Below are 21,134 nucleotides of genomic sequence, written 5' to 3'. Positions count from 1 at the left end.
GGCTCTCCTTGTTTGAGGGGGTCATCCAAGTTTCTTCCCCCTCCTCTCACGCAGCATAAGAAATATTATTCAATGAATTCAGTCTCAGACCTGGTTTAACATTGGAGCAGGTTAGATCTGAAAGCCCTTTTCTGTTGTCTCGGGAAACTCTGGCTATGGAATCTACAGCGGCTTCCATTTTTCAGAAAATCTCCTGGTTAGACTTGTGGTCAACAGGCGATAGCCAGGATCGCGTCTGATAGGTAGGCAGAGGGTTTAGTGAGTGTGCCTTCGCTTGCTAGACTATTGCAGTCCGGGGGTAAGGCGTTCTCCTATTTGTCCCACCTTAGTGCTAACCTTTGGGCTAATCTTATAGCTAGGAGAGATGCAGCATTGTCCAAGGTGTCTGCCTCAGTGGACTCTGAGTCCTTGTCGGCACTACGAAATGGGGATATCTTGGAATCTCAATCGTTCTTCCCTAGGACGGAGTTGGAGAATGAGATCGATAGACGAGGTACCATTGGACATGTAGTATGTATTTCTTTCCCCAATAAAGAAATAAACTGTACAGCACTAATGTCTCAATAAGGGTATTGTGTTTTAGTAAGATGTGATAATTATTAGTACAGCACTTTTTTAATATTTGATGGGTAGTGTCAGGTTTTTTTTTTCATGATTTTGCATGTTTGCAGTACCCAACAAGAGAATTTCAAGTTTATTTATTTATTTTATTTTATTTTATTATTTTTTTTTTTAATGGAAACTTTTATGACTGATTTAAATGAAGCTTGTGGATGTTTTACCTATCAAATTAACTCGCCTCTTGTTTATTCATTGAATGAGTAAACAATTTACAGGTTATTTAACACAATGTAAAGGTTCTTTTAAAAAACTATTAAAACTCAAATTCCTTTGGCTTCATCGACTGTCAGGTACAAATCAACAAAATCTAATGCTGTTCCAATTGTATTATTATTTAATACATTATGTAGTAGCTAAACTGTACCATATCAATAAAACACTACACATAGTATACCGAAATATTAGCACAATATACACTAATTCCTTTTCAAATGTAGATAAAATTTTGCTTTTATTAAGCTAATTACGGTAAGGTTGATTACTCTAATATTACCTAGAATACTGAACTGTCAGCACATTGTAAATTTAAGACTGTAAATACTGTTGCTATATTAACAAATTTTTATTCCCTGCTCCTCTTTAGCAAGCAAAAAAGGACTTCGTAAATATGTAAAAGAAATGAAGTTGCAACATGCACGCCTCATCGGTAAGCACAGGACTCGTTACAGTCGCCTGCAAAAGAAGTATTCAGAACTGGAAAGAGATTTCAAGGACGTTGAAGATGTGGGAACCCCTCAGCAAATTGTGAGAGATTGCAAGAAGTATCTCTCAGAGGAGCATGCAGTATTTATGGAAAGTCAGATGTTCTGGAAAAATGTTGATGGAAAGGGAAATAGATATTCAAAACGTTTTCTACAAATAATGCTGGCGCTGTATTGCAAAAGTCCAGCTGGTTATAAGTATCTAAAAACTGTGTTTACTCTTCCATCCATTAAACTACTTTTGAAATTACAAAGTCAAGGGTTTGGTAACATAGAAGGAACATCAAAGGTTGATCCTTTGGAGGTTGGTAAAATCCAGGCACCAGATGGTCTTGTTTCTAAATGTGAAGATGGCCAGCTTGGTTCCTCCAATGTTATTAAAAGTGAAGTACCCATTTTATCAGGTAAAGATCCAATGGATCTCCCTCCTGACAATAAAGACTGGTTTAAGTCAGGTATATTATCTGAGACTTTACCCTCCACTAGTGGCCAGACTGTATTTTTTAGTAACTCAAATAAAGGAACATTGTTAAGTGAGAAAAGACCTGATGAAGGAGAGGAAGAGGAGGAAGAGGAGGAGGAGGTGGAGGAGGAGGGAGATGATGACTCTTCACGCCATACTAATTCTGATAATTTAGAATTAGGTGAAGTTGGGTCTTCCATTACAACATTTGATAATATTGCAAAGAAAGTAGTAGTAGTGCCAGATAATGAAAATCTTAACAAACAAGAGATATCTATCCAGTGGGAGGATGCTTGGAGTTCTCTATAATATTTGATAATACGGTTGTGAAGTGTGCATTTTTAATTTGACTTCTGTTAGCTTTTGAATATTTTCATTGATATTTTTACCTCTTTTACATAGTCATTTTATTTTTATCAAAATTTTACATATATATGATGAAATATTTGCAGTAGTCAAAGTGATTTTTTAGAAGATAATTTATAGCTTTTAAGATTTTAAAATGTACTGTATCATAATATACCAGTTCTTTCAATCATTTTCCACATACAGTGTGTGTAAATAGTAAGTAAAATGTCGTATATTAAATTTTAAGAATTTTTCATTAACCAATACTTATGAGATGGTATTTGCGTAGCAGAATCTCTGCATTTCCATTGGTTTCCTTAAGAATTATTCTATGTAAAATCATGACTGAATTTATTTTTTAAAAATTTTTTTGTACTTTATAATCATCATTTCCAAAAGTATTTACCATTTGTACCTTTTATGCAATTTATAATCATCACCTCTAGATAACACTACAGATTTGTTCTTCTTGTTAAGTGTGCCTCCATCAGGTATAGACAAAATAAGGGCATTAAGGTGTACTACAACCCATCAATCTGATTAAAAAAAAAAAGATGACAGTCATTGACTACGACTACTAATTACAGTATAGATTGCCATATTTCCATGCAACTAAATACCAGTCACACCAACTTGTTTTAATCTAAACTTGAAAGGCCTATAGTGACACTTGGCTTGCAATTCTGGTTTGTGACATTACAACATTAACAGGTACTTTACATCACTCTTCGAGGTTCACTGTTTGAGATGGTTGATATTATTAAGCTATCTTTTTTTCATATTCCTATTATGTATCCTTTTTTCTTGTTCTGATCTACCTTCTCATTCTATATGTTTCGAAGGTGATCAGAGAGCAGGATCATTCTCCTTCTATGGTCAAGTGGCACCAGTGACAGTATGACACCTATGTTGCCATTACTAAACAGAAACACTCACATAAACTCACAGGAAAAGAAAGGAAACACCGGCACAAATCAACTGGCTTGGAAGAAGAGCAAAAGCATAAATGTCTACTCTCCAAGGCAGTTAAAGAAAAGACTGTCATGTCACAAAGTGTGGTACGCGGTCTCTGACCAGCTCTCACCTTGTACGTGCAGGAGTTTCCAGATCCCACAGATTCCTTGCTATACAATCTTTGACTGTTTTTAACTGGTTCCAGCTAGCGTGCTAAAGATTTATCCTATTGTTAAGATCAAAGGTTTGTAGCTATGAAAAATACAAATTGATTAAAGATTTGTCATTTCAACCCAGTGCCAACGACTCATTCATTAGCTTTGAGCTGCCAGAGAAATGGTGTCCAATGGTCATTTCTCTAACTAGAGAGATGATCAAACAAGCATACCCCGCAACTTCCTTTCTCCCATCTTCCTTCCTCCTCCAGTGGACTGAGGAACTGTGAACGAGCCATCACATGCTGGAATGGCGTTATCTAGATGAATGAGTATCCTATCTGTAATCCATTTTTGTTTGGAAAAGTAGATGCAGAGAGACTGACTATGAGCAAGCCAGTTGGTTATTCTTAGCTTTATAGTCTGCCACTGTGGGTTCATCCAAACCTATTAGAATAAGGGATATTACTTTCTCTTTAATTGGAAATGCCCAGAAGTCTGACAAATGAACATCTCACGTTCAGTAGATCAGAGGTATGGTCTCCTTCCTTTACTCTTTCATGACCAGGAAGAGAGTACCCAGGGTGAGCAGAACTACCAGTCAGTTGAGAGATTTACTTTGAATCCTCCCTCCAAAAGTAAGTCTTCCTTTTGTAAAGAGTGAGGATTTTTATTCATGTAGAACAAATGAAAAATTTTAAAGAAATTCATATTTTTCCTAACATATAAACCTGAGATCTTTACATAAAGGGCTTACCTCCTACCACCCCTCATTCTCTTACCTGGGCCAAAAGGTAAACTATGTAGATTTGAGCAAACTCCAACTAGGCTCCAGTACCATAACCACCTTTCAAAAAGTTTAGCGGCCAGATTTCCAGATTGCTGAAAGTTAAACCCATATGTAAAGACCTCAGGTTTGTATGTTAGGAAAAATACAATTCTTGAACAAGGTGGTTAGGCTGTCTTCCGATGAAGATGTATGTTTGTGAGCTCTTGCTGACCAGCCATTAATTACAATTTTCCCGGTGGGATCTTTAATTTATTATTTTTATTAAATATGTATATGCTGTGTTTGATATTAATAATTAGTTGACTTTAATAATTAATAAGCAAGCCCTCTTTTTGTGATAGCCTTGATAGCTGCCTTTCTACTTTGTGTTAAGGGTCGGCAGCAAGGGTGTGCCAACATCTTTATTAGTACATATTTTCGCCCTTTAACGTTAGGATGAGGTATGTATTCATCCAAAATTTATGCTCACACTTTGGAAATTACCGAGAGGAGCTTCAGAGGTTTGTCCTTTGTTTCTTCTGGTAATTCCTCTTCTCCTTCGTCCTTTCGCTAGCTATCGGACGAAGATAGAAGAGGGGGGTAAGTGGTTTTGGTGTTTGAGGGATCTCCTCTCATTTTGGGGGTCAGTGCCCTTGGATGCGAGAGAAGTATCCTTATTAATTTAAATCATATTTTATTTTTTTACAGGCTAACAGTGGTGATAGTTGATTACAGGAGGTGGTTGGATATCTCTTCGTGTTGGTTATCCTTACCTTGGATTGTACCTGTGACTCGTAGCATGCTGTGATATTGGTTCTTGAGTGTGTGTACTGTTCCCTCGCTGGAAATCATATTAATTTACTGCTACTATCCTGGAGTTTCATCACTGGACAAAGCCTTTGCTGCTGCCCTGTGATTAACTCTATTCTATTCCTGCTGGTAAATGTACCTCATCCTGTAGAAGTAGTCTTGCAGAATTTTGAGAAGTCGAAGAGGAAGAGAGCTCATCAAGTGTTGTCATCTTCCTCTTCGGAATCATCATATTTTTCATCAGCCTCCACCCCTTCGACTTCCAAGGCTCCCTGCCAAAGAAGAAGATAGTCTCCCCTCCCAAGAAGTCTCGTCACAGGACTTCTAAGGGTCTGCCTCCTCGAACTGGGTCTTCCGCTGCCTTTCCCGTTCCTTCAGGAACGGGAGCTGTCACTCTTCCCTAGGGCCTAGTGTGTTGGGAGCCGTAGAAGCGTAAACGATTGTTTGACAAAATTTGGGGGTCTCGCCGAGCTCTTAAACTGTTTGGTGTTTCTAGCACCCTCCGAATTTTTTTGTCTTCTACAATCTGCAAACACTCAGGAGAGACAAGAATTCCTAATAATTGTTACTATAATACCTGGGTATCTCACTGAATGCTCTAATTCCTTGGAATTTCTGGCATTCTCGGAGTGTTATGGTTTTCTGTAATTTCCAAACACTCGGGTGAGACAGGCATCCCTGGTAATTGTTATTACAAAAATCGGGAGAGTCTCGCCAAGCCTTTAAATTCCTTGGAATTTTTAGCGTTCACAGTGTGTTTTGGTTTTCTTAGATTTCCAAACATTTGGGCAACAGGCATTCCCGAAGAGTATTATAGGCAGTCCCCGGGTTACGACGGTCTTGGCTCACGACATTCCGAGGTTAAGGCGCTTTTCAATTATATTCATCAGAAATTATTTCCAGGGTTACAACGCCTACAACACTGATCTGGCAGATGAAATATGACACCAAAAATGCAAAATCAATATTTAAACATTTTTTTTTTTATGAAAAATGCAATAAGAATGCAGTTTACATAGTTTTCAATGCACCCAAAGCATTAAAAGTAAGGTTTTCTTAGGATTTTTGATGATGTTCCGGCTTACGACGCGTCTCAAGAACGGAACCCCCGTCGTAACCCGGGGACTGCCTGTACAATAATCGGGAGTCTCGCCGAGCGCCTGGATCCCTTGGTTTCGTTGGCGCTCGCCAAATGCTCAGCTTCATCATATTGCCGAGTACCAGGGTGAGAGAAGGCTTGCCCAATTATTATCTTACAAAATTCGGGTTTTTCTCGCCGAGCATGGGAATTTTTACGAGTTCTGGTGCTCGTCGAGCGCTTATTATTATGAGTGCTTGTATGGCGAGATGAGCCTTTACCAGTACAGATAAGTTCCCTCCTCAGTCTGGTTTGGAGTTATGTAGAGCTTGGAACTTTATGCAACACCTTCTAGGTGAATGGTCAAGTACCGTCCTCGTGTATTGGACCTTATGGTCCGAACATGTAGGACAGCAGACACGGAATCCCTCTTATATTCTTCTTCTCGGAGCTTCGGCCTCAAAGGAGAACAGTCAATTGGGAAGAAGTGATAGTTCTTCGTTGACGATTACCACTCATAATTATGTAGTGGTGATCTGCTCAGCTCACTCAGCTCGGCTCATCTTGACCAGACAGCTCTATCGATCTGAGTGCTCGGCACTAATGAATGAACTCTGCTCTTGTTCGGTGCAGTTCCTTGCCATGACATAGTACAGGCGGCCCGCAGTTAACGGTGCAATCACTTAGTGGCGAATTGCTTTTAAGCTGTCGTTAAAAATATTCATTGAAATAATAAGGCATTTTAAGGTAGTTTTATGGCACAATTTTCAGTTAACAGCGCCGCTAGTGCCGGTATGTCTAACGAGTACATACATTTGTAGAAATACCGTTCAGCCATAAAGATTATGCAAATGATATTAAAAAAATTTATTGAGTGTTCTATGCCAAAAATATTGAGTTAAAACAGTGCAAATTTATCTATGGATGTGTCGATTTATAAATGTTCATGCTTTTATGTTTAAAATGTGTATGCAAATGTGTTACGTATAGGGTATTTTTATTTCTGCATAGAAATATGATACAAAGGCAGCTTTTGAAACTGCCCTTCATGTTATCAAAGAGGATGTTTTAACATGTTCGTTCTTGTGAGCCGCCGCCTGCCGTTTTTCCGAAAATATAGTTAAAAAAAGTGCAAATTAAGCGATCGATGTATCGATTTTATAAATGTTCATGCTTTTATGTTTAAAATGTATATGAAAATATATTACGTATGGGGTATTTTTATTTTTGTACATAAATATGATACAAATTAAGGCAGCTTTTGTAATTGCCCTCCACGTTATCGGAGGATTTTTTTTCATGTTCGTTCTTGTCTGCTGCTGTTCCGAAAAATGCATTTACAAAGATTTCACATGGTTATATTTTATTAATTTGTTAATAAAACTTAAGCTTTTTGTTATAATGAAACTTCAGCTTTTTGTTATATGTTTAAAATGTGTATGAAAAATGTATTACGGGGTATTTTTTAAAATTTTTGTACACAAATATGATACAGTGGTAGTATGCATGTCCATTTGAAGTCTTTGTAACAGCCCTTCACATGATGAAGACAATAGGTTGTTCAGTCGTACCTGAATAATAAAATTTTGATTTATATAATTGAATCACGTTTTTATAACATTATATTTACAATTGTTGCATAAATTGCTTTTAAAAGTCAAAACTCACATATTCATTCGATTTTGCAACACTGCAATTTGTTTGTTTTTCCATGGGATAGAAGTACAAAATATAACTGTGCAACTTGGTTGATTTTTTGCTTTGTTACTCGAGCAAAAAATTGAGGTACGACCATACGAGCTCGAGATGCTGCTGCTATGTAGATGAGATAGTGACAAAAATTAAGATAAGCACAGAAGAAAAAGTAAATATGCATCTTTTCCATAAATGCTTTAAAAATTAGACATTACTTCACTGTATCCAATAATGTTGTATGTATTCTCATATTGTTGTATTATAAAATATTACGGTAAATCTAAGCCAGTATTCCGCTTAGCGGCCAATGTTTTGGTTTAGAAATCAGCTGATGGCAAATACGAGTTTGTTTCGCCATATTTAATGCAATTCTGAGCAAATTTTCTTGCTTTTAGTTAGCATTAACGAATATCTAGATACTTGACTTATATGAGACAAGGTTATTTTTCCTTATACGACATATTTTTAGGTGGAAATATGACTTGAATATGTCTCGTGATTGTGAACTAATTTTTTTTCGTTAACAGATTACGTTGGCGGCATGTTTATTGAGTAAAAAAGTTTGTGTGATTCCGTTAACAATTTTCCTTTATATCATCGTAATACGAACTTTATGTTATTTATCTTATATCGGCGTGAAACCAACAGTAAATTGTGTTCTTTCAAGCACAGTAATTTTGATTAAAATTATTTTATCTCAATTTTATCTATGGTTGTGTTTGATGGCATACGTTTACTGGAGTTTTATCCTTGTTGCCAATGCACGATAATGGTCATTAGCAGCTTGAACAGTTTTCTCAGCTTCAGCTCTAACTAGGTTTAAATTTAACAGTATATTTCCCGATTGATCTTTGATCTATGGCAAATAAAGTTATTACATTAAGATATCTCAGTCCTATTCTACACAACGTCATTTATAACAACTACGGTAATAGTGTACTATAGTAAGATGATTGAAATACAAGCCAAATGGGTGTTGTTATCCAATTCGGTTTCTCGTTCGGTTGTTCATGGTTATTCACATTACACAACGAGTATAATGTTAAAGCCATACTTTCATTGTTCTCTTTTGCTGTTTTTGAACTTGGGTAACTAGAAGATGGGATGAAGTTAGGCTATTGTAATTTGGTTTCTCATAAAATCGGATTATTGTAAGATGAATTATCATAACTTGAACACTACAGCTACCTGTACACTGTATAAAACTTTATTGTATCTTTACATACTCTAGACACCCAAAGGATTAAAGTTAGGCTTTTTTCACTTTACAGTATTTATAATACTATAATGTACTGTACAGTACTACTGTACAGTAAATTCTATAGTACTATACTGCGTAAATATATAAGGTCGCCTGTACTCTCCCTTCCCATGTTGCAGCAAGTTTTCATGGGGTCATTGTCTTCATCATCTGACACGTCATGACCTCCCTCCTCAAAGGGTTCCACGTCCTAAGAAGAGGGAGATATTCTCCGCCCCTTAAGAAGTCTCACTTCAAGACTTCTAAGGGTCTGCATCCTTTCCATGGAGAGGAAGTAATTGGCTGTCTCTTCAGCTCACCTGCTCCTTCCGGAGTGGGAACCTGGACAAAATATAGTGTCTTGGGAGCCCCAGGAGTTCAAACCTAGGTTCGTTCGTTCTGTCACTGGTTCCAAGGGCGCTGCTCATGGAACTGGGGCTGCATTGGGTACTATACTTGTGTACAGGTTTCTCTGAACGTACAACCCCCAAGGAGGGTCGGACATCCACAGTCAGTGATAAGTAGTCTTCTCTCCATCACAATAAGGGCGCAGGATGAGAGAAAGGACCGAGTGAACCCACCTGTGAAAGCCAGGAATGACTATTCTTCAGGTGCCAAGATTGATGTTGCTGTCCCTTGGGACAAGGCATCTGAAGGAGGTAGGAGGTGGTCCTCGGTGTAGTCCTCTTCGTGAGGTTTGGTCACGGAGAAGATAGATGCGTAGCAAGACGTGGCAAGTTCTCGCCAGCATTTAACTCCGGTCAACTTTCACTCGTGTTTGTGCGAAGAAACAGTTGTAGGAAATGAATGCTTTGTTTAATAGAGTGAGAGAGTGAGATCATTGCAAGTTCAGGGAAGAGGGGCAAGAACAGTCAATCCCCCACTCTTTTTTTCCCTCTACTTCCTGGTTATACCGGAATGAACAAGGAAATGAGAGGAATTCTATCGAGTCTGCTCCCCAGGGTTCAAACCCGAGAGATTATGTTTTTGGTTCAATCTTAGGATCTTACCAAACATACATCTGTCTGTTCAGGATGGATAGCACTGAGAGGTTTGAACACTTCTCCAGTGCTACTGTTTTGGGAACAACCAGTTCGGCTTGAACTAGTTGTCTTCGGTATCCTGTTATCACTGTAGAAGTCTCCCTTTGAGAAATCTTTACCTTCACTCTCTTCATTAGAGAATGAAGGTCTGCTGCTTCCAGTCCTTATTCTTGTCCCTCGAATGAAGAAGAATTTGGCTGGAGTGGTTTTACAGGAACCTACAAATATACTAGTATATTTCTCTCACGACATGCTTCTGTTATCAGTTGCATTGTCCGAGTAGTAGGCGCGTATCTGTAAGTTAATTCTTGTGGTATGTGACTGAGATGAATAGTACCTTCTCTTAATTAACCTGAAACTCAGGACAGCCTTTCGGGTCTCACAAGAGTTACCAGTTTAGATTTTGAGATAACTAGTGGTATTGTTTCCCAACACCACGACTGCTCACTCTCCAAAATTCTTTTCGGTTTGGTATTTTCTCTCCTCTGTCGAGTAACTACCAATTCGAACCTCTCTGCCCGGCAATCACAGACTTAGGTCTCTGGTTGGATTGGAATTCTTGCATAATGCCCATCTCTCCTGCACCACATTTACCGTTGCGAGAATAATAAACAAGCTAAAGGTTAGATATCCTAATGCTACATGTGATACTGCCACCAAGAAAATAAACATTAGAAGTGCTTTCTGGGATGATATTCCGAATCCAGGCAAAAATGTCGCAGAAAAAAAGTCACAGGAAAATCTCACTGGAAAAAAAGTTACAATCTTTCATAGTGAACCCCAAGGGTAAATTTTAACTCGGTATGTATCAATGTATCCACTTTCGCAAAGGCATGTTTAGTACTACAAGCCTGTTGGGAATTACTGTAAAAAGCTAAACAAAAAACTGTGAATATCATAAAGATGATGACCCTCAAGAAGTATTGTGATTTTTTTTCTAGCCAAAATTGTTATTTTTTCTGCAACATTTTTTCCCGTGAGGTAATAGTCACCGATACTCCCAAGCCTCTATGGAGATATTGCCTTACTGAACTTTAGGTCCTCAAAAGATCTCCTTGTTGTTAAATAACCATAGTGTGGTGGTCAGTTTATCGGCACATATAGATTGCCTCATACAAATGTCTGATTTCTTGATATAAGGTGTTATTAATGCCACCAGTTCCCTAAATTTATCCTTGCCCATCCTCAAATAATTGTACCGATCACTTGGATGACATTTGAGTTCATAAATGAGGGATGCATGAGAAAACTTTTCTTTTAAGCAACCAGTCTTTTGTCCAACATCTCTTTCTATTCTTAGCAAGGTTCTTCAATTTGACGCAAATTATAGCACAAAATGCCATAACTTCCAGTTTGCTGTAGGAGAGTACCTCGGTCATCACTCTACCATGTCCAAGAAGCAAATGAGCAATTTACGCAGACCGGGTCGTAACGTCAGTGGCCATGTTATTTCTTTTGGCGCTTCTCCCCTTTCGACGTGTCTGGGGATAAGACTGAGCGTGAATGGGGTCCCTATGACCAGTTTGTGTGTTGATGACTTGTATATGGTTTATAATTATGGATTTTGATAACCTTAGCAACATTTGTGTAAAGTCTGCTGTTACAGCTTGAGAATCAGAAACCTTGACATTATTACTTTTCAAATTGGATTTTATGCAAAATATATGTACCACCCATTTTTCTAACTGATTTCTGTACCAAGATAAGATGAGTTTTGAGTTTTTTGATGCAAAGAATATGGTCCAGCATCTGTAGTGTGATACTGACACCATTGATTGCCAGAGCAAATAGAGTTATGCTAAGCACACTAACCTAAAGAACTGCATTTTTTGGCATTGTCCTTCAGATAGATTCAATATGCTAAAAAAGCCTGAACGAAGAGTGACAATTTGCCTCCTAATCTAGAAGCATTTACTGGAAATCATTCAGCACATTGTCTGTGACTGGTACCATGAAGTCCTCATACACTGACAAAACCTTCCAGCAGTTAGAGAGAACAGATCCTGAGGTGACTGAAAAAAATTAACGTCTCTAGTGATGCCAGGCATCAATCACACCTATCAGGATTTGGCAGATGAGTGATAGGATTTCAGGAACAGGTAAAGTGCTGATGACAGTTAACGAATTCTGTTCTCTGAAGGAAACGAACTTTAAAAATGACTTTCATTGAAGAAATGGGTTTAAAGTTCTAATTTACCTTCAGACCCAGCAAGAAACAGATAATGAATAATTATTAGATGATAGCCACCCAGTCATCCAAGTCTGTATATAGTGTATAATTATGCATTGTTCATACGCAAGCAAACCTGAGGTCTTAACAATAGGATAATTTTCCAGCGCCTAGCTGGATCCGGGTAAATCGCAGATGAAAAGCAAGGAATCTTGTGAGATCTGGCAACGTGTGCATATATCAGGTCGCGGTTGCCCTCTCTTGGCCTTTTACCCGGGTCATTGCTCGTTTTCACTTGTGAATTTGTGTGTGTGTGCTTGTATTATGGCTTCTTCTGATCCTTCTCGGCCTCGCCAACGTATGTGCCCGGGAACTCAAGGTTTCCCATGTTCTCGTTTCCTGGCTTCTTCACCGACACACCCACACTTCACATGCAGTAGGTGTCGTGCTAATGTTTGTACCATAATGAATCCCTGCCTGGAATGTCGTGCGTGGCCTAGAGAGCAGTGGAAGTTATTTTAAGTAAGAGGGAGCATCATAAGAGTTTCTACCCTTCCTTCGTGGGAGGGGTTTTCATCTCCTCGCCCTGATGCTTTGTCTTCTGCCGCAGTCACACCCCATGCTAATGTTGTGCCTTTGTCTCCTTCCTTTTCTTCCATCAATTTGTTGTTGGAAGTATCGGGAGGCCCTCAGGCTAATTTATTGTTTAATGTCGCCCCCTCTTCCTTGGGAGCTAATTTACTTAATGAGAGGGAGGAGGCTTTTTCATCAGTTTCTTTTGTTTAAGATTTGGAGGCGTCCAAAATGGCGGCGCTTTGGGGAGTCTCTTGGGCTATGGGGTTCACCCTCCTTGGAGGGTTTGCTGATGCACTTCATGGATGTTTCCCTCCCTCCTCAGGCTACCCAAGCACTACCCCATCCTCCTGGCCTCATCTGCCTTGGTAGCCGGGGTCAGCCATATTGTATTGCTCCGCCAGTGATGCTTGCGGCTTCCTTGGGTCAGGGAAAAGCTGTGACATCTGCGCCGCTGGTGACGTCACAGGGTCCGCAATTTTGTATTTCTCTGCCAGTGGCGCCTGCTCCTTCCTCCGGTCAAGGGGAAGCTGTGATGTCAGCGCCGCTGGTGACGTCACTCCCAGTTCCCTCTGCTGCGCTGCCTTGCTCTTCTGTTTCGTCATTGCTGCCATCCAGTACGCTCCATCTCCCATCCATGTCGTCTGTGCCCTCTCTTGCTGATCAGTCTGTCTTTATGTCAGGCAGTTCTTAAGTGATTGGACTCTGTTTTGGAAGTTAGATTTGCTGCCATGTCAGCTGGGAAGACTGGGAGGAAGCGTGTTGCGTTGCCCCCCCACCTTCTGCCAAGAGGATGTGTAAGGAGTCAGTGCTGTCATCCTTTCCTTCTCCCCCATCTCCGTCGCGTCGGCATATCAAGTGTTAGAAGGTAAAGGACTTTGCCTTTTCTTCATCTACAAGTGAGGAGCGGCACGCCCATGTTCCTAAGAGTGTTAGTGTTTCATCCCCTGTGTAATCTGCAGTGGCCGCTTCATCCTCTGCTTTGAGTCGCGAGTGTGTTGCATGTTCGTGCGCATGTTGCTGATTCTTCCATTTCTTCAGCACCTGGGCCTATTCGTCGCAGTAAGGATCTCAAGGCGCCTGTGAAGAGATCAAAGGTTGTGAATGTGGAAGTAGTGGAGCTGGAGTGTTCATCTCCCCCTCCCCGTGATGCTGTCCGAGGTTTAACTCCGAGGAATTCTTGTTCTTTGTCAAGTGTTCAAGACACTTCTTTGCACATATGTGCGTCTGCCCCGCACAGACGCGTACGCGAGTCATCTATTGGGAGTGTGTGTAGTAATGCTCCTAGTGTTGTGGCTGGTTTGTCACAGGAGTTGGCGCTTGGCTCCAGCCCAGACAGGTCGGCTGGCGTTTCGGGCTGTTTGGCTGCTGGCTCTTCTGTTGGTCTGTATGAAGAAAGTATGTTGGATAAGCTTGCATCTCGTCGTTGGTCTCTGTTGCTGGAGCAGGAGGGAGACACGCAAGAGTTTGTGTCTTCCTTTACCGAAGTTGTAAATCTCATTTGTGGATTCAACAATTTGCTCAGGCTCGGTTGTCTTTGACTCCTTCTTGCTTGGAAGCCTTGCTGGGGCTATGCAAGATCCTAAGTCATTGTTTCAGCTTCCCTTATCGGGGCATGTTCAGTCAGTCTTGCATAAGGTGAATGCCTCTGTGTCAATTGGGACAGGTCTCTTTGGTCAAGGGGTTCTTCCAAGTTACTTCCCCCTCCACTCACGAGGCAGAGGAAGTATTATGCTACGAACTCTGCCTACTTGTTGTCTCATCATCTTGACCTGGAGGTCATACGTCTGAAGCCAGGGTTGACTTCGGAGCAGGTGAGGTCGGTGGCGCCGTCCTTGTCTCTGCAAGATGCCTCAGCTTTGGAGTCTACGGTAGCCTCCATGTTACAGACTGTGTCTGACAGGTCCCCAGAGGGATTGGTGAGTGCTTTTTCTCATGCCAGTTTGTTGCAGTCTGGGGGCAAGGCATTCTCGTATCTCGCACACCTCAGCGTCAATTTGAGGGCTAATTTTCTGATCAGAAGAGACGCGGCTTTGTCTAGGATACCAAGATAGGTTGACCCCGAGTCCTTGCTGGCACTAAGGAATGGGGGACCTTTTAGAATCTTGGCGCCTGTTCCCACGGACTGAGCTGGAGACGTGGTAGACCGACGCTGGGCTGACACAAAGGACAGGTTTGTGCACCAGGCTGTGTCGAAGTCAGAATCTCGTTTTCGGAGATGTCCCGCCCCTCCTCCTCCCCCTGCTCAGCAGCAATCGTGGAGATTGTTGCCGTCTAGGAGTTCGGTTTTGCCAGGGCCTTCCCATTTGTCCCAGTCTAGGTCAGAGGACCAATGTCCCTTTAGGTCCCACTCTTACAGGCCAAGAAAGGGCTCCAGAGGCAAAAATAAGGGGGGTCATTGGTAGGTTGGGCACCTCTCCCTCTCCCGTGCCACAGGTTGGGGGTTGCCTGGCAGGCCAGTGGGCCAAGTGGCAGAGTTATGGGGCAGAGAAGTGGGTAGTAGATGTCCTTCGGGTGGGGTATCTACTACCATTCGACTTCTCTCTTCTGCTCTCGGTGTATCACCCAAATTCTCCAAGTTCTTGGCTCTCCAGGAGGAAGTGCAGAAGATGCTGGACAAAGATGCAATAGAGGAAGTGGTTCATCCATCTCCGGGGTTTTACAGTCACATCTTGGTGCTCAAGGCGTCAGGGGGATGGAGACCTGTGATCGACTTATCCACCTTGAATCATTCCATCAGGAAGATGAAGTTCAAGAAGGAGACCCTGCGATCGGTGTTGGCAGCTGTGAGGGAAGGCAACTTCATGCTGTCGATAGATTTAAAGAATGCATATTTCGAGATCCCTATTCATCCGTCTTCCAGGAAGTTCCTTCGCTTCTCTCTCGGAGACAAGGTCTTCAAGTTCAAAGTCCTGTGCTTCAGGTGTTCACAAGGGTCTTCTCTCTCGTCTCCAATTGGGCCCATGCTCAGGGATCCGTTTGCTTAGGTACCTCGACGATTGGTTGGTCTTGGCAGGTTCCAGAGAGAAGCTGCTGCAGGACAGAGAGTGTCTGCTTTGGTTTTGTCTGGAACTTGGCATCATGGTAAACCAAGAGAAGTCAAACCTCACACCCAGTCAAAGGACTCTCTATCTGGGCATGGTCATCAATACGGCAGTCTCAAGAGTTTTCCCGTCGGATCAGAGGTTGGAGAATTTGGGAGTGGTGGCAAGCAACTTCCTATTGCAACCACATCAGTTAGCTCATCAGTGGCAGGTTCTTCTGGGAATTTGTCTTCTCTGGAGAAGCTGGTCCCTCATGGGCGACTTCATCTTCGGTCTCTGCAATGGAAACTGAGGGAATTCTGGTCTCCGGCGGGAGACTCACCCCTATTAAGGGTTCCTCTGTCCCTGGGAGTGAGAGAAGACCTTCGTTGGTGGTTGGACAATCGGAATCTCTTGAAGGGTGTTCCTCTGCATTCTCTTCCACTGGACTTCCTTCTGTTTTCAGACTTGTCCCTCGCATGTTGGGGTGCTCATTTAGGTGGCCTCATGACTTTAGGCGTTTGGAGTTTGGAGGACAAACAGCAGCATATCCAACATCTTGGGAGTTAAAGGCAGCCTTCCTGGGTCTGAAGGAATTTCGGGAGAATGTAGAGGGTCATTCTGTTGTTCTCATGTCAGACAACACCACACTGGTTGCTTATATGAACAAGCAGGGAGGCCTGGTTTCACATCAACTCCACGCCTTGACATTGAGGTTCACCAGTGGGCAGTCAGCAATTTGGTAGAGCTCCCAGCCAGGTATATCCCAGGCAGAAGGAATGTGGTCACAGACAAGCTCAGTTGTCATGATCAGTTCCTAGGCACAGAATGGTCTCTTCAACAGCCTGTGGCAGACAAGCTCTTCCAGGTTTGGGGGAGACCCATTCTGCACCTCTGCAACCTGGTTCAACAGGAAACGGAAGATATTCTGTTCAGTGGTTCCAGATCCTCTGGCGTTAGCAGAGGACGCAATCCAACATCCCTGGGACAACCTGGAGGTGTATGCCCTCCCTCCATTTTGTTTGATCCATCAAGTCCTGAACAGGTTGATGAGTTTGCAAAGTTTCAAGATGACTTTGCTAGCCCCTCTGTGGCTGCAGGCGGAATGGTTTCCATATCTGCTGTCATTGTTGGAGGTGCCAAGGGAGATTCCCCCTGGCGGCATCATCTTTGTCAGCCACACGTAGAATAATTCCACCAGTTGTTGAATCCCTGTCTCTTCACGGTTGGAGGCTATCAAGTATCTCCTAGGAGCGAGAGGCTTTTCTCAGAGGACAGCGTGGCATATGTCCAGCAGTCTCAGAAAGTCTACCTCTGCCGTTTACCAAGGAAAATGGGTGATTTACTGTGATTGGTGTCATAAACCGGGTTTTTCTCCACTCAGAACCTCTATTCAGCACATAGCAGACTTTTTGACCTTCCTCAGGGATGAGAAAGGTCTGTCTGTTTCCGCCATTAGGGGCTACAGGGCAGCCTTGGCATCTTCGAAGAGAGTGGGGGAGCTACACGGCCTGAGCTATGATGTGAAGCACACCAGTGTGTGTTCTTTGAATTTGCCCTGGAATTCATGGCTAAGACCCAGAATCCCTCGGTGCAGGATGATAGGTTCACCTCCTTTTCCATTCCATCACTGGATGACTTTGTGGGCAGTGATTCTCAAGAGCTTTTGCTATGTCCTGTCAGGGGTCTGTGTTGCTATCTTAAAAGGACATGACATCTTAGGCCAGGTTGTCGTAGGCTTTTTGTTAGCATGGGGCATATGAAGAAAGAGGTGTCCAAGAATACAATCTCTTTTTTGATATGTGAAGCTATCAGATAGGCATATTTGACTCTTGATGATTCTGCCACCACGTCTGTGCAGGCTAGAGCACATGGTGTCTGGGGTATTGGTCCCTCTCTGGCTCTCAAGAAGAATTTGGCTGTTCATAGAGTTCTAAACACTGGTACTTGGTTACGCCAGTCCACGTTCACCTCTTTCTATCTTAAAGATGTTGCCCACAGATCTATGGACATGTTTTCCCTAGGTCCTAATGGTGGCTGCCCAACATATTGTATAACTCATTGTTGCCCTTAACAGGGCACGTTTGTATCTTACCTAAGATGATTGTGTGGAAGAGAGATTGAGTGAGTTGGCTGGTCTCTTTCTTTCTCTTGTACCTTTCCTTCTTCCTACAGGCAGGTTGAAGAATAGACACTTCATTCGCTGGACTTGTGAGTAAGGTAGTCATACTGATAGTTTGGTTGTTTGGTGTACAGATATCCAACCCTCTATTGGGTAGCATATACTCCACTTCTTAGCAAGGGGGAGTAAGGAGTAGTAACGAACCCTGGCGCATTGGTTTGTTTCAACAGTCGAAGTTTCTCTTTTGTTCCTTATGCAGTGATTCATCCCATATATCATTGTAGGTAACCCAGTGGCTGAGTTGTTTGATACTGTATCTAGCTTCTCATGGGCATCAGTCCCTCTCCGGTAGATATTTCTTCTGAAGATTGACTGGTGGGTAGTCCCCCAGCCAGTTTAGGCTGGCTGTACCTCCCTCCAAGTATAAGTCTATCCTATTGTTAAGACCGAAGGTTTGTTTGCGTATGAACAAAAGACGAATTTACTAAGACGATTTGTATTTTTCATAGCTACCAACCTGAGGTCTTAATGTTGTACTGCCCACCTCTAGCCGCCCCTCTGTCTGCTTAAAGACATCCTGGGTTGGGATAGACTGAACGCGGTGGCGTGGATGTGTGGTCCTTGACAAGTTTTCACCCGATATACGCATGCGTTGCCAGATCTCACAAGATTTCTTGCTTTTCATCTGCGATTTAAGTGGATCTAGCTAGGCACTAGAAAATTATCACATTGTTAAGACCTCAGGTTTGTAGCTATGAAAAATATAAATTGTCTTAGAAAATTTATCATTTTTTGAAACTTCAATGCTTTCTGTCTAAACTGTCTGCTGCTACGGTTTGAGGATCAGCAAGTATGACATTACTTTTCAGTATTGGGAGTTCATATGGAATATATTTACTAGCCATTTTCCTTACTAATTCCTACACCAAGGTAAGAAGAGTTTTGAGTTTATTAATGTATGGAACGTTGTCCAGCATCCTTTATGTGATATCTTAATTGTAAGAGTAAATTAAGGTCATGTCTGATATTGGACTTTGAGACACTCATAACTCCATCAAAGGGTTGCTTATTGTCCTTGGAATTTGCAAAAGGCCTGGTATATATAGTAGTGTGGTTTTCAGCAGCACTGTAACATCATGTATTGTTGGAAATTTCTTAGATAGCCTCTGTATAAATTTTTTGTAGAATACCATTTGGCCTTTCCTACTGAATATTTCATTTGAGTAGTTTAGGTACATGAGGGTTTTAAACAATATTGATAATAATTGTGAAATCACTGGTATATTGCTCATTCATCCTCTCCCAATTAAAGTCACTGACTAAATCATCACTAATTTAGAATAGATGATAGGGCATCAATCTGGAAGGGGAATGTGATTGTTCTCTTGCATTTATTATACCCATGTTCAAGTTATCAATGACTGAATAGTGAATGCAGGTGGTTTCCACTTTGATTACTGACTGCATATCCCCTGAGAGGCTTACAAGCATTCAGGTAACCAAAGGTTAGAAATGGCCCGGTAAAGGATTTACCTGTGAAATAAAATCATTTTTAGGAATGACATATAATGTACAAATTGTGTATTTTCTTCCAGGAAATTTTTGCATTCTATAATTTGAAACTGGTGTATTGAAAATGAAGCATGCAGGATATCACAGCAGACCTATGTAATGTTCCATTGTAGCAACCTTTATCTTCGTCAAATACTGAATGAAATATGCATTTCACTTATGGCGAGGAGTATGTATTTGAATTTCCCAGCACAGTCTTAAGCTATTTAATACTAAAAAGAAATCTCATGAATCATCTTTTTATAAGCCCCAACCCATTAAAAGTTGCACTGGGTGATAATACAGTATTGTTCCTTGGAACTAACTGGGCTTTTTATTTTTTTTTTTCGGACAGATGATGGAAGGGGGTGATTTTCCTTTCTATTATGTAAATGATTTTTAAATAGTCTTGAAACCATCTTCAGCAACATAAAGAATCAGTGGAGAAGCTTCTGGGAGATGAGTTATCTCCTAATAGACATATGAGCTATATCCCCTCGAATTGGGACCACCTTGACATGGTGGGGGGCTCTTGAACTTGGGAATTTGTTCCCAGGTTCAAACCCAGGAGTCCCATACATCATTATAATTATATACTTTATATCTTTGGAATAATTTTTTTTGGAATTCTTTCCAGTTTGCCCATAACATGATTAGGGTGGGGATTAGTATTGTATTCTTGTAATGCTCTCAGTCTTATCAAGCGGGTTTGGCTTACACTTGCACCACTCTAATCATGCTGGGCCATCCCCTGTGGGGTAGGGTAGGGACATGGATATTTGGGAGTCTGTTCTCACTTGTGCCATTTGTGGAAGAATAAACTTCTTGAAAGGCTGATGATATCTTTAATATTTTCAGGTTTAATTTTTCTCTCCCTTTTTTTTTTATGACTATGACTTTAAGGATTCTAGTACCCCTGGGCCTTTTGATGCTGATTTGGCACAGATGAAGACTGATGACAAGGCCTCGACACAAATGACAAATCTTGGCATGAACTTGATCGTGGATAGGGAATGCTCCAGTGGTGGTAGTCATCACAAATTGAAAACTCGCCAGTGTATGAACATAGTGGATAATTTGAAAGTATATTACATGTACAGCACATTCCCTTGGAATATGACTACGAAAGACACACTTTTTTATTTGGTAGTTGTGGTAAAATAATAGTCAAGAATGAACGTTGATGAAAATGAAGGAAAGTGGGAAGCATGGGTAACTTTTGAAAAGCATGAAGCTGCACTCAAAGCCAGCAGCAATATTAATAATATGAAAATTTGTAAATGAATGTCAAAGGAGCACTGTCTGACGAGACCCCTAAAAACATGCATGTTTACAGACCATCACAATGGATACAAGTGGGTCAGCCAAATTTGGATGACAATGCCACTTTTGAAAAAAAACTCAAACCTCCAGTTTGGTTGGTGGTATCTGCTAAGGAGGAAAATTACAATTATTACAAATTAGCAGATACATCTAAAAAAGGTTTGGGTGTATTGATATGGATAACATCTCATGGTTTGGTAAAAGTAGTGTCCTTATTCATTCCAAATCAAAGACTCAATCATATATGCTGATAATGAAGAAGTTCGAGAAAAATGGCACGATTAAAGAAATTAGACCACACATGAATTTCAGTTATGGAAAAGGAGTAGTATTTGATAAGAGACCTTCGTGAATTGACGAAAAGTGAAATAGTATTAGAAATTAGTGCAACTTTTGAGGAAAGTGAGAAAAATTCCAAAAGCAAATATGGTTATTTTAACTTTTGAGGACTCCAATGCACCATTTTATGTGAATTTTGGAAATGAAAAGGTCAAA

The 21,134-nt window shown here is 41.1% G+C and overlaps 1 protein-coding gene across 2 annotated transcripts in view; it reads left to right on the top strand.

Annotated features, from left to right (window-relative positions):
• The window catches only part of LOC135212082 (uncharacterized), a gene marked incomplete in the record, with an annotated part of 211,604 nt that overhangs the window by 173,664 nt on the left and 16,806 nt on the right, over positions 1-21,134 (top strand). Inside the window, 1 exon segment of one of the 2 annotated variants that reach the window (XM_064245443.1) lies at positions 1,205-2,380. Within the exon segment in view, the coding sequence (XP_064101513.1) occupies positions 1,205-2,094 (890 nt within the window). 2 annotated transcript variants of the gene reach the window in all.

This window comes from Macrobrachium nipponense, chromosome 40, assembly GCF_015104395.2.
Source record: "Macrobrachium nipponense isolate FS-2020 chromosome 40, ASM1510439v2, whole genome shotgun sequence".
Classification (NCBI taxonomy): domain Eukaryota; kingdom Metazoa; phylum Arthropoda; class Malacostraca; order Decapoda; family Palaemonidae; genus Macrobrachium; species Macrobrachium nipponense.
Note: the sequence above shows the minus strand (reverse complement) of the source record. Positions and strands in the feature narration are given on the sequence as shown.